The following is a 14,560-nucleotide window of genomic DNA, read 5'->3' on the forward strand; positions in this document are numbered from 1 at the left end:
TCATTTTCAAATAGAGGTAGCCTACATTTTTCAAAGAAGGTTTGAATGGTAGGATGCTTTTACGTAGGTATTGTCACTTAAAAACGTTGTTACTGCTAATCACAAAAGAACACATTTGATTTGTACTCACTGGTAAGTGGATATTAGCCCAAAAGCTCAGAATACCCAAGATACAATTTACAGACCACATGAAGCTCAAGAAGAAAGTCAAAGGTGTGGATGTTTCAGTCCTTTTTAGAAGGGGGAGCAAAATATTCACAAGAGGAAATACAGAGACAAAGTGTGGAGCGCAGACTGAAGGAAAGGCCAGCCAGAGACTGCTCCACCTGGGGGATCCATCCCACATGCAGACACCAAACTCAGTCACAACTGGGGATGCCAAGAGGTGTATGCTGACAGGAGCCTGATATAGCTGTCTCCTGAGAGGCTCTGCCAGAGCCTGACAAATACAGAGGCAGATGCTCGCAGCCGACCATTGAACTGAGAACGGGGTCTCCAATAAAGGAGATAGAGATGAGTGGCTGAAGGGGGTTGCAACCCCATAGGAAGAACAAAGATAACAACCAATAAGACACTTCCGAGCTCTCAGGGACTAAACCACTAACCAAAGAGTACACATGGAGAGATCCGTGGCTCCAGCCGCATGTGTAGCAAAGGAGGGGCCTTGTTGGGCATCAGTGAAAGGAGAGGCCCTTTATTCCTGTGAAGGCTCATTGCCCAAGTGTAGGAGAATTCCAGGGCGGGGAGGAGGAAGGGAGTGGGTGGCTGGGGGGACCTTCATGGAGGTAGGAGTGAGGAGATTGAATAGGGGATTTCCAGAGGGGAAACCAGGGAGAAGGATAATAATTGAAATGTAGATAAAGGTAATATCCAATAAAAAATGGGAGAAAAAGTTATTCATGAAATATTTTATCATGTTTCACACAACGATACACTGGTATAAATACCCAAAATGCTCCCTGTTTAGTGCACTGTGTTTCTATTTGTCCAAATAGTTTAGGATTACAAATGAACCACTTTAGCTACATGTTGTTTGCAAGTGATACACAAACATACCAATAATTAAATCGACAGGACTTACAATCAAAAGTCTAGCAAGACACAGGGTCAGAAATAAACTGTAGCATATTGGTGCAATTCCTCAGATGCCATTCAAACTTTTTCAATTACAGGGGTTGAGACAAACTGAAGCCCACATAATCTGTGTTGGTTTATTGACCTAATGCCTACACTGGGTAAGCTCCTATGCTGATCTCCTTGAATAAAATCGGTGTCACTTGAGGGTTAAAACTGGGAGAAAAAAATAACTCAAGGACAGACAGTGGTACATTGGTCAAGGGAGCAAAACAGGACAGGAAACAAGGTAGAAATAAATTTGAGTATTTTACTCTAAATGGTAAGTGAAGTGAGCAGTGCTCACAGGACATAACCTCATTGCCCGCTACAATCTGTCATTGAGTCCCCTGCTTCCTATACAGTAATGACCCAAATCTAGCCTTCAGTGAAGCAGCTTTCTCCATCACTTGGCTGCTGGTTACAACATCTTCCACCATTTCTCCATGCATACATTAATACTTTTGGGATGTACTGGCCTTATTTATCCTTTTGCATAGTCCTGTGTCCACGAATCGAATTGTACCTCTTCTATGAAGCTATTTCCCTGATGCCTTTGCCACATAGCACAGTTAATCACTACAGTCTCTATTCTAAGACATTTTCAAAATTAAGGCAGAGAGGGAACATTTTTGCCTTTCAAGCACACAGAAACAGGTTACTATGCGTTAAAATGTACTTGACTTTACAAAGAATTAGTTTTTATTGTGTTTTTCTAAGAAAAATTTGTTTTTGTTGTTTCCCTCTGCCTCCATTTTTTGCCCCATCTGCTCGTCCTTTTTCTGCCCTCCTATTCCCAATAGCTTTCTTTCCACTTTCAGGTTACATATAGTGTCATACTCAAGAAGAGCCCATCAGAACATTTATAAGTTATCGATTTTGCCAGCGTATTGTTAATGTTCCTTATATCTCATTAAGAATGCAGTCTCTTAAAATATCAACACAAGATGTTAAATGCAAATAAGTAATAACATAATATTTTAGTCATAAGCAACAAAGCATCACTGTGATTATAGAACAACCAGGAAATTTCTATTCCCCTTTTATTCCTCTAAAATATCTAAAAGGAAACCTCCTTTCTGACTAGATTGAATATTTAGAAAAGTATTCTGTGCAGAACCAGTAACCTAATTAACATTTACTAGCCACTGTGATAACCATATAAAGCGGGAAGCAAGTTCATAAAAAGCTATAGCAATAATTTCTAGAAAGTAGTTTTTTCTCCTACAGTTCTAATGAGAAATGTTACTTTATTACTTTTAAATAAGGCACAATTTCATTAATAATAAAGTTGTGATTTGAAAACAAACTAATAACATGAAATTTTTATTACCCAGTATTCAACAGTGTGTGATTCTCTGAGATGTTATCGCCAAAACTCATTTAAACTACTACAAAAGACAGGGTAATTGTAATGACTAATTACTAATACTCAGCTTCAACTGTAATGTTCTTGGCCATAGGCAAAGCAACACAGTTTCCTGAGCTGGCTGGCGAGAAAAGAAAATGTTCTTCAGCAATTGAAAGGTAAAAAAAAAAAATAACTAAAATTAAGAACCAAAGCCATCCTATAGAGGAAACAATAAACATTTTATCGATGAAGGTTTATTTCTGAGAATTAAATTTTACTTTTTCTTCTTTAACTACCTAGAAGGAAACTAAGTAGGATCAAGGCACTAGTGATTGAAGGCTAGGTTCTTTTCCCATGTGTACTGTCTAACAAACTGACCAATGTGTCATGGCCTTTAGAAGTCTGAGATTCTCTTCAACATTCTATGTCCCATCAGTCACTAATAAATGAACAGAGATTGCAAGAAAATTAATGAGCTAATGTCAATAAGAGGACAGGTCAGCATCCTATAAAAGGCGTTTTAAATAAATACAGCATATTACCATTTCCTTTTGTGTTCAGTTCTTAAGGAGCCTTTTATTTGGAGTATTTTTTGAACGAGCAAACACTAAGGCCCTATTCTAGGCTCCCCCAGTGCCAGGACAAGAGTGGAAGAAAATTCATATGCTCTGAGCTTAAAAATCCGAGTTCAGCATATGCTTCCTTCCTACTTGTTTATGGAGTTCAATAGAGGCTGATTACTTACTTAAAGACCACACAATTCTCTGAGAAAAATTCACGATCTTTTTAGCACAGAGAGATGGAAGTGAATCTTATTTTCTCTTGTACAGCCAGCAGTTTTAAATGAAGAAGAGCCAAAGCCTTTCAAAGGGAGGCATATTTGAAAGTAGGGATTCATTCCTCTCGGCACTTGGTGGGTGTTAGTTAAGTCCGATGTCATGAATTCAGTACTTTGAGATTAGTGCATAAAATATAACTATTAACATTCTTACATTTTTTTCTTAGAAAGATTTCACACTTTTTATTGATGTGTCTGGGAAAGAAGATTCTTTTAGCAAGCTGAGTTCAATCATTAGAAAGATTTTAATTTATACACAGCTATAGTCACAAAACGAATCAAATTGCATCCTGTATCTCGAAGATAAGATTTTTCAATGATTTTCCAATGTGTTTTATTACAGAAATCACAGCTGCCTCTATCAAGAGGGTGGATACTCTCCCTAGACTGTGAAGATGACTCACTAAAAAGAAAGTTATTTTTAAAACAAAGGGTGGAAGATGATCTACAAATATTAATAATCCATTTTTACAACTCTATAGCTATTGCTATTAACATAATGTAAAAAGATCATGTAAATATACGCGTATTTTGAATATATAACATACTCTAATTTCAGAAATATAAATAAAAGTTGCCCACTAGCTAGAAGGGAAAACAAATTTTAGCATAAAAGAAAATTTTACCTAAAAGCCTTTAAATAACACATTGAATTATAAAATAAATTACTATATTTTCAAAGAGTCTGTAAAAATTAGAAATTCTACTTTTTAAACGGTAATAAAGGGCACGGGCATTTCCAAGATTAATAGACAAAATACAGGTTCACATTTGTAACCACTTATATAGTTAATATCTGCCTTTCGGCAAATATGGTCTGAAAATTTAAATATCTAGAAAAAGGGAAGGCGCGGAGGTAATGTCTCTCGGAAAAACATAAGATGGAGGAAGACTAAAATTCTTTACAAAGGAGTTCAGAGACATCTAGTGGCTGTTAATATACTGCAGCTTTTCCCTCTGTGCTGAGTATGAAGGCTCTGGAGTTCTTATCACGGCCTAAGCCTTTTCTTGCACTTTCAATCTTCATCCTATTGCCTTAGTTTAATAGCTGAAGAAACTAGACCCAACATCAAGCTTTCAACCTTTTAGAAATTAGTAAAATATCACTGAAATACCACAGAATTCAATAAATGTTTCATCACATAAAAGGGCACGTATGTTTGAAAATGTGTTTCTTGAAAAGTGCAGTTAAGCATTTTTCTTTTAGCGATTACTGATGCTGGCCTAAATTATGTCATTACATAAAAAAGCCAAGTGGCTAGAAAGCGAAATGTGTGGCTTTGAAAGGACTTGTCTGTTAGGCACATTCATGGATACCCTCAATGAAATGACAAACTAACTCACGGTCAAAATAAAATTTCATTTCCAAAAGAGAATTTTAAAAAACAATTCTACATTTGTTTCAATAATCTACTTCAATGATCCCAAGAACCCTGTCAAACAACTGTTCTGTCTCTAAGGCCAATCATGGTCTTTTGTGCTACCCATTAATTCCTATCTTTTTCATTCTTCCTTCAATCCTACTGTATCATAGTAATATACACACCTCTCCATGTCCTTTTACATAAATACAACACTTAAATGCCATGCTGAAATTTTCAACTGCAACATTAGTCTAACTGTCCTAAGTTCTCACGAATCCTGGATTTTGAGGAAGTACTTGCCAACTCTCCCAAATTTGTGTCATCTATATGTTTGATAGTTAAGATGTGTTATTAAAGGCTGAACAAATAATATTGTAAAGCCTCTTCCAAAATAATGCCTTCAAGAGAACAACTTAGAGTTTTTTTTGTATTTTTCAGTGTGAACAGAAGATATAAAATGAATCAGAAAAAAATATGAAGCACTTTTTCATACCCCAAAGAACTTTTAGAAAATAAAATATTTATAAGAACAACTTAAGAAATGGATGCCATTTTACAACTAGTCACAAAAACCTCTGCTGGGGTTATTGGGTTTGGGCTCCTTTTACTTTTAGGCTATATAACTCTAGTTTTGTTTTAAGGACCTAGGCTCGTGAAAGAACGTCAATGACAACCTTAAAAGTGTTTTCACATGACTCTGAGCATGGTGGGAATGACTGTCATCCCAGGATTTGGGAGTATAATGTAGAAAGATTTTTAACTCAAGAACGTCCTAGGCTACACAGCAAGTTCCAAGCCAGCCTGAGCTGCATAGTAAGAACCTGTCAGCAAATCTGTTTGTTTGTTTGTTTATAAGCAGCATGAATTTGAGTATCATCATAAACAGTGCTCTTCAGGAGCAGTAGAATTTAGAAAGAACAGAATTCCTGTTGGAAAGCTAAAGAGGGAATTCATTGCAGAGGCAAAAAGTAAGATAACTTTTACTTAACTATACTTTCTTATAACGTTCTTAGGGAGACCCAGCTTGGACTACAATCTCTTTTCACCCAAAACAAACCCTCAAGCCATCTGTACAGTGTCAAATGTCATCTGGTAAGTTACTAAGGGCAAATGTACCACCAAAAGTGCTGAGCCTTGGGAATCATAGCATAAACCAGGTAACCAAATTTAGCATCACAAGGAGTGTGATAATCTGACCCAGAATTCCTGGTGCCATGCTGCAAAGGAGACATTTGGAGAACTGCCAGAAAAGTCTGTTTATAGGATTTTATATTAGTGAATGAATGTTGGTATTTACCTGTGATTGTAGTTATTATGTAGGAAGATCTACTTATGAGGTATATATTCTTTTATTCTATTATTCACGTTAAAGGTTTAAAATTTATTTGTATTTGTCTTTCTCTCTGTGCCACATGGGTATGAATGAACGAAGAGGCAAGAAGACATCATTGGGAGCCCTGGAGCTGGCATTACAGGTGGTTGTGAGCCAGTGGGAACTGAATTCGGGTCCTCTGGAAGAGCAGCAATTGTTCTTAACCAATCAGTCATCATTCCAGCCCTCCGCATTTTGTTTTCCATTAGTTGGGGAGGGGAGAGCATATGTATGCGTGCCTGTGCAAGTTTGTGTGTGCATGTATGTGTGCACATGTGTGTGTGTGTGTGTGTGTGTGTGTATTTTTAAGACTATGAGTGGGCCATTGTCTGTACATGTGCAGTGGAGGAATCATCCTATATGCTAAATTCTACAATTATCAATTTTGTTGTCTGCAACTTACTTTAAAATGGTTCATAAATGTATATACTTACATAAATACATCATGTAAACATATATTTATTGATATAAAATGCAAACGTGTTTCTGAATATAGATGTTTTGCTATTTCTGAAAATAGGCACATGACATCTCCTTTGTGCACATGTGTATATAGCTATATATTGAAGGGGATGGGAGAGAAAGCTAATGAAACAAAATGTTAACAATTAGAGGAACAAAAGAAAAGAGAAAGTTTGAAGTGTGTACTTTTCCAAAATAAGTAAGCAAGAAAAGGAAAGCATACCATGGCAGTTCTCGACTTGATAAACCAGTCAAATCTAAACTGGGGAGCATTCCGTACGCACTGTCTCAATTCTTCATATACATTTTCTCTGTCAAAGCCCATTTTGTGCAACATACAGATGAGGAATCTGTCTTCTTCTTCAGTATAGTTCTTTCCTTTACTGGTTCCGTACTGAATCCGTAACTGATGAAATGGAGCCTTGTATCTTGCAATCTGTAAGTTTCAACAAAAATGACACTTTTAATGGCATGTGCAATAACTAGTCAATGCTAGTCACTACAGCAAATATAATAATCTCCTAATAAACTGAAATAGAATATACTACTTTGGCATCCAGTGCTTTCTTAATACTGATTCTTCGCTGAATTCTTGCTTCTCCACGTTCAATTTGAGCCATAATTTTCTCAATGTCCTGTAATTCATTGCAGCGTTCCCAAAATACAGCTGAAAAGAAAGTGATTACTTTAAATTACTACCATTTAAGCAAATGAATTTGAGGAATTACAGAATACAGAATTAACAGGCAGATACGGTGTCCGCTGTGTGTACATGGCATATCCAGTTACTAAGTGCACTTAAGTTACCCTTTTACCTAAATATGATACAAAAGAAACCTTTTGCATGAACTGAAACAGAAGTGAGATTCATATGAATGTAAATACAGCTTTCTAGTATGCAAAAATGAAAAATAAACTTATTACCTTTTTCCTACGAAGTGACTATTTCTACAGAAGCTGTTGGTTATATCTGCAATCATTCACTAATCGTATATTTCTAGTCACCTATAGTTTCTTAAAAGATGAGAGATTTTAACTGGGCACATACAGAAAGATATTCAAATCCCCAAGTTGCATTAAGATGTCACATCTTTTGACTTCAGTGAAAGGCCTTCTAATGACATTATCTACATTGAAAAATTCTTCCATTTTAGAGGATATCAAGAAAGGTGTGTTAGCATATGATGGTTTGCATAAGTAATTAATATTCATTTATGCATCCTCCAAGTTACTCATTCAACACACACATACACGCACTAGCACCTCCATCACCCACGCACACACACACACACATGCACTCATGCATATACCTTCGTACATAAAAATACAATATACTCATGAACACCCAATTTTGTACAATTCTTCTCCTACCAATCAATCAAATAAGCCCACTCAATTCTCCCCAGCCTCTGGCATGACGATGAAAAACAATTAAACAGTCCTGTCATCTCCCCGAAGTCTGAAGAAAATTCTTCAGAAAGGCTGGGAGTGTGTGCAGAACCAGCATAGAACACTTGCCTGGACTTTAAGGCCTTGGGTTTGCTCCATAGAACTTGAGAGTAGAAGTAAGAAAATTCTTCAGAAAATTTTACTGTCTGTGTCTTTCACACTTATTTCCTGGTACTGGTTTAGTGACAATTTTAAGGGAACATCTATCATTGCACTAAAACCCCAGCTCAGAGTATCTTTCTTTTTCTCTCCTGCTTTCTTTCTCTCATTCCTCCCTTTTTTATTTCAGAGTCGTAAGTAGAACCTCAGACCCTTGCTAGGACACCTTAGTCTATATTTTTAAAACATGATCTCGCTACACCCAGGCTGACCACAAACATGCTATACAGACTAGGCTGCCATCAACCCCATGATTCTCCTACCTCGGACTCCTTACGCCGTGATCACAGGCATGCATCTCCATGCCTGGCTACTTGATATCTTTTACCCACACCCATGCCACGTCCCTTTACATTCTTTTCACTCAACTTTCATGAAAATCTATCTCTCCCATGGTCTATTGTTCCCCCAAAGCTCTCATTGTTTCCAACCATAAGGTCAATAGTACTGCCAGGCTACTGTTTATGAATTCAATGTTATATGAAATAAAATCCAGACAAAATTAACTTCTAAATTCCCTTTCAGGTTTCCATGAAAGAAAATAGAGTAGGTAGGTGTTCTCTAGTTACAACTGATTTTCTTTAAGCATTAGCTAGTACTCTAAATAAACTAAAAGCTATATGTTATAATGATTAAACTTTGATTTATTTATGAGTTTTTAACGTTTTCTTTTGGTTTTTGCTAATAAACACAGAATTTCAGTAGTTATCTCAAATATCTGGCCAGGAAGGGAACAAAGAAACTATACAATGACTTTTTAACATTGCATTCTTTTTATGGAAAATTCTTTCAAACTGTAAATAGCTAATATTCAGACCAAATTTGAAAGGTCAGGCTATTTGAAATTTAACTACACATAGAAAACAGATAGATTAACCTATTTTAATGAGATTTCTTTCCAGAAGCCTGGCAGTTTAGGTATGCTCTGACACAGGAATTAATAATAACTCCACATGCTTCTCTACAGCTATTCTGATTCTGATTGAGGTTAAAGACACAGCTGAGTAGGAGAGGGAAATGATTCAAGGGCCACTGAACAGATTTAGCCAAGAAATCTTTTTAGATCTATTCTGAATTGCCTTAAGTTGATAAGGCCCCCCGCTACCTGATTTAATTCCTTGAGGGCAGTTGAGTCTCTAAATGTGCCTGATAAGAACTCCATACTTCAAAGATGACGTGCAATGACTAATCCAAACTGCTAAAGCAGAAGCCGCAGGACAAGACTTTTAAAAGACCAGATCAGTGAAATGAGAGAATAGAAAACCCATGCAGTACCCACTTTTGTTTATGCTTTACTTGGCAAACTTAGTTGTCTCCTAGCCAATCATATCCTATCTTTACTTACATCTCATTCACAAAAACATTTTGACATCTCTGAACAAAGACGCAACTAAATTAATGACAAAGAAACAGGGTTTGGAGAGATGGCTCAGCGGTTAAGAGCACTGACTGCTCTTCCAGGGGTCCTGAGATCAATTCCCAGCAACCACATGGTGGCTCACAACCATCCGTAATGGGATCTGATGCCCTCTTCTGGTGTGTCTGAAGACAGCTACAGTGTGCTCATATACATCAAATAAATAACCTATAGATTAACCTATTTTAATGAGATTTCTTTCCAGAAGCCTGACAGTTTGGAGAGATGGCTCAGTGGTTAAGAGCACTTGCTGCTCTTCTAGAGGGGCCAAAATTTGGTTCTTTGCACCCACATAAGACAGCTCACAACCTGTAACTCCAGCTCTATAGGCACTTGTTTATACACAGGTCCCATCCACATGGACACAAACTCACATATAAAAAGAAAGAAATCTTTTGTCAAAAGATATGTATACGTTTAAAATTAAAGTATGATGTTTGAAGTGACATACAAACCTGAATACTCCATGACCTCCTCAGGGGACTTGCCCTCTACCTCTCGAGCTACATTGTCAATGTCATCTCTACCATACTTCTCATTAGCCTTAATAAACTGGTTAAAATCTCTCTTAGTCCAGTTTGTGAAACCCTAAGAATAAAAATTTAAACATCATCAGTAGATGGCAAATTAATAAATTCACTTACGATCCCACTTATCTCTGTACAATGTCGCATGAAAAGCAGTTTAAAATACTTAACATGTGCCCTTTTATAAAGTTCATTTCTTTAATGTCAAACCAAAAGCTGAGTTTGAGCTGCTACAGAAGTAACTGCTTTTTTTATTTTAAAGAAAATGTACTTTTCAGGTACTTTATCTTGATTTATGATCCTAAGACATTGCGTAGTCTTAATTCCATATTTCTCTGATGCCCACAACATTAAAATACAATTCTAATATAAATTTTAACATAAATGCTTGAATTCTGATATCTCAGTGTTTCGATGGCTTTTCCCACAGATCTGGTCTCATGTAAATTAAGAGAGAGAGAGAGAGAGAGAGAGGTAGATGTGGATGTATTGAATTGAAAGAACACTGAAAAAGATTTTTAAAAATTAAAAAAAAAAAAGAAAGAACACTGAAAGAAAATCCAAAAAGAAAGGAAGACATTCTTTCAATCATTCATGACGAAAATGAGTAAATAATTTCTGCTCAAAATTGTACTCATAAGGACCAGCAAATGGAACAGCAGTTGAAATTGCTTGCCATACCAGCCTGAAAACCTGAGTTCAAGCCCCGGATCCTACTGTAGAAGCAAAGAACTGATTCTCAAAAGTTGTCCTATGGCCTTTCCATAGATGTTAAACATGCACACGCCTCTTTTAATAATAATAAATAACATGATTTTTAAAGACTATATTCATAAATAGGACCTCTGTAAATATAGTACTCAAGCATCTGAACTTTTTTACTAAAATATGTAACGGCCAGTGTTTTAGGTCACTTTGCAATTTTATTATTCCATCAATGATATTGTAGGTCAGTTGGCAGGAACCTTGCCTAACATGGGCGAACCCCTGTGTTCAATTCAGAGCATCACATAAAACAGACATGGTGGCTGGCACATGCCCCTTTATTCCAACAGGCAGGATATGAAGTCAGGAGGATCAGAAGTTCAAGGTTATCCTCAAGTACAGAGTGAATTCAAGGCCATTGTGGGAAACATGAAACTCAAGAAAACTTAAGCATTAAATTTGTAGCATCGGAAAAAGATGGCTTAAATTCAACTCAGAAGGACAAAAAACTTGATTATGCTTCTAATTATAAACTCAATTATCTCAATTGAGATTACATACTCACATTATACTGTATATTCAGAATATCTTATAAGCAGTGTAGCATTCAAAGGGCACAACTTTATTTTTGTGCTCGGGAAATAAGTTTTGAAATTAAAATAAAAGCAAACATTAATATTTAAATGTTTTATTCTGTGGTTGTTCTTAAAACTCGGCCAACTGCAACTGTATTTCATGCTAAATTGTGGTGACTTACAGGCATTTGTTCAAAAACTTATGAAAGTATTTTGTCAAAATTCATTCAATAAAATTATGATATTAAAAGAAAAAGCCCTGTATCAACATATAAATACAAAAAACTCTTATTTTACTTTTAATTAACTCTTATTCCTGAGACACAGTGTGATACTGTAAAGCCCATTCTACAACTTCTTTATACATCACCTCAAGAATTAATCCTTCCTTTTTGTGAAAAACATTTCAAACTATCAGCTAACAACTACGGTGGACAATTTTCTACTACTGTGCCTTGAACATTGTTCCAAAAATTGTTCAAGAAATAAATTTAGCTGGCTAAGACAATGTCATAAGTTCACATTTTGTGTATCTTACCAGAAATCATTTCAGAAGTGTGATAAAAAAATTTTTAAAGCAAAACTTACTTGAAAGCTTTAAGGTGGAAACTTTCCCTATTTAATTACATGATGATGACATGAAAATGCTTCAGGAATTTCTCATTATTGTATTTACATTCTTTCTTGGGAACTCTTAACTTCTTTCAAAAGGAATTTTTCATAAACAAAAAAAGTTGTGTAGTACAGTTTCAGGGAGCAAGTCAATCAAAAAAATTAATTTTTAGGTATATGTTGGAAATTATTATTTAAGAAAATTCAAATCTGGATTCACTAGCATTATTATAATTGGTAAAAGGCACGTCTTATTTTTTATAATTGACACTTTTGTTTTCCATGTATATATTCAACCAATATTTATAGAGAGCATCTTCTACAAAGGGAATTTTCTAAAAAATAAAAATAAAGATATGTGGTAAAATGTGTGTTCATGGGTATGTCAGATCAGACAACTGTATACACTAAAAGTGGGTATTTATTCTTTTTTCTATTGATTGACTAAAAGTAGTTCAGCCACTTAAAAGAGTTTACTTGTGTGAGAAGTTTATCTTTCTCTTCACTCTCTTGTGGTGTAAGAGGTTCTGCTCCATCAATCTTTTTTTGCTCTTCTCTTTGAGCTATAGCTGGGTTGGGGAGCTCAGGATTCCTTGGGACCTAGGATCCAGAAAGAAATGAATAAATCTATGAGAAAAATTAATCAGAAAGAGTATACATAGACATATTAAACTGGAGAGTTTTCTCAACAGTAAACAGTAGAACCTCAGAGGCAGAGGCACACAGTCTTCTCTACATGTCTACCACTATGGTTTTATCATAATTAAAATCATTCTTATATTTCATGGTATACTATTTGAAAATTGCAGTCCATTCTTAAATGAATGCCACATTGTAGTCTATGTATCATTATGCTGTATTATCATATCACAATGTGGAGAATAAATGCACATTTTGATATTTATTGTCTAAACTGTATCTAAAACTGACAGCCAATATTCTGGTCATCTTAATTCATGAAAACAATAGAGTGCTTCTATTCCCTGACACAGGTTGTAAAGACAGCATGTTTGCCATAAGAAAGGTTGTCCAGAGAGAGTGGCAACATACAGAAGGATACAAAGCAATGAAGAATTTAAGAAGTGTGTGTAGAGGGAGCATATGGTAGAGCACACCAACAGCTGTGCTGGAGCCGTCGTTCATGAGAGAAAACGGTGTACTGGCAGTGACCAATAAAGATAATAAGAGTGTTCTCTAAAGTAAAGAACTTCAAAACCACTAACAACTGCAAAGAAAGCATGAACCGGAACCACTGGGCACAGAAGCTGAGATTCCTGAGGAATCCAGCAGTCATCTGCATCTCAGAATCAATCGTTGCTAAGAAGGCCGTAGTGCATCAGGGTGTGCATGTGGTCCAATGGAGTTCATCAGCATTTGGACAGCACTACTTGAATGGAAGGAGAAATCTGGTTTCGAAGCTTGAGGCCTCCTATCATTACTACAAACATCTGGAGACATGGCACAGCTCAATGATTTAAGACAGCAGGTACAGAACATGTGTAGTACATTTTATAGCATTCCATTAAACATGAAAAATGAAAAGCTTGGCAGTAAGTCTTCCACTGTTTGGAATGCACACATAATATAAATGACTCATTCCCTAGAAATGTCAAATAGACATACCACAAAAAATTATAGCATATATTACAGGACATTTTTCTCATTGTTGTACATATTTTATAGCATTTAAAACTGTATCATTATAGCTTCCAGGGACTAAGCCACTACCTAAAGACTATGCATGGACTGATCCTGGACTCTGACCTCATAGGTAGCAATGAATATCCTAGTAAGAGCACCAGTGGAAGGGGAAGCCCTGGGTCCTGCTAAGACTGAACCCCCAGTGAACTGGACTGTTGGGGGGAGGGCGGCAATGGGGGGATGGTTGGGAGGGGAACACCCATAAGGAAGGGGAGGGGGGAGGGGGATGTTTACCGGGAAACCAAAGAATTATTATTACGTATTAAATAAATTTTAAAAAAATTTAAAAAAAGACATTTTCTTGATATACTAATATTCTTAGAGGATTTATGCTAAGTACACAGAAAATTTGTGTATTCTTTTGCTTCAATCTCAACTGCATTATAATATAAATTCTGATTTGTTATTATTAAACATGCTAACATTTTAAAAGTAAAAAAAAAAACTGTATCATTATAACTTAAAGGTAAGCATTTCTAAAGTGTTATACCCAATAGTTCTTCAGACTAAAAACTTAACAAATAGATATTTAAAAATAAATACTGGATATTAAAAAGCCGATTCATTTGTAACCATCAGTCCCAGATAATCAAATCAGTATGTGTTGATGATCTATTGTATGCTTACTACTAAAATAAGTACGAACTGGTTTACTAGACACAATCCTTGCCCACAAGAAATTCCCAAACCTCCTGTGATTTTGACCTAGTTTCACCAGATGTGCTGGCACACGACTGTGATCTTAGCACTTGGAAACCAAAGTAGGAGGAGTGTAAGTTTGAGGCTAGCTTGGTCTACCTTGTGAGTTCAAGAATAGCTGGGTTACACAACAAGAGCTTCCTCATAAAAAGAGAAAGCAGGGACTATGATAGTATACATCAACTTACCTTACCAGCTGGGAGGCTGAGGCAGGAG

The 14,560-nt window shown here is 36.1% G+C and overlaps 1 protein-coding gene across 8 annotated transcripts in view; it reads right to left on the reverse strand.

The window, feature by feature from the left end:
• The window catches only part of Smarca1 (SWI/SNF related, matrix associated, actin dependent regulator of chromatin, subfamily a, member 1), an 86,492-nt gene that overhangs the window by 22,300 nt on the left and 49,632 nt on the right, over positions 1-14,560 (reverse strand). For 7 of the 8 annotated variants that reach the window (XM_006257526.5, XM_063280088.1, NM_001271190.1 and 4 more), the window contains 4 exons: positions 12,422-12,544; positions 9,981-10,113; positions 7,049-7,167; positions 6,724-6,936 (listed from right to left, as the gene is read on the reverse strand). In XM_006257526.5, coding sequence (XP_006257588.3) covers positions 6,724-6,936; positions 7,049-7,167; positions 9,981-10,113; positions 12,422-12,544 — 588 coding nt within the window. The remainder of the gene's footprint in view (positions 1-6,723; positions 6,937-7,048; positions 7,168-9,980; positions 10,114-12,421; positions 12,545-14,560) is intronic. The other variant, XR_010061202.1, reaches the window with a different exon arrangement.

This window comes from Rattus norvegicus, chromosome X (genome assembly GCF_036323735.1).
Source record: "Rattus norvegicus strain BN/NHsdMcwi chromosome X, GRCr8, whole genome shotgun sequence".
In the NCBI taxonomy this organism is placed as follows: domain Eukaryota; kingdom Metazoa; phylum Chordata; class Mammalia; order Rodentia; family Muridae; genus Rattus; species Rattus norvegicus.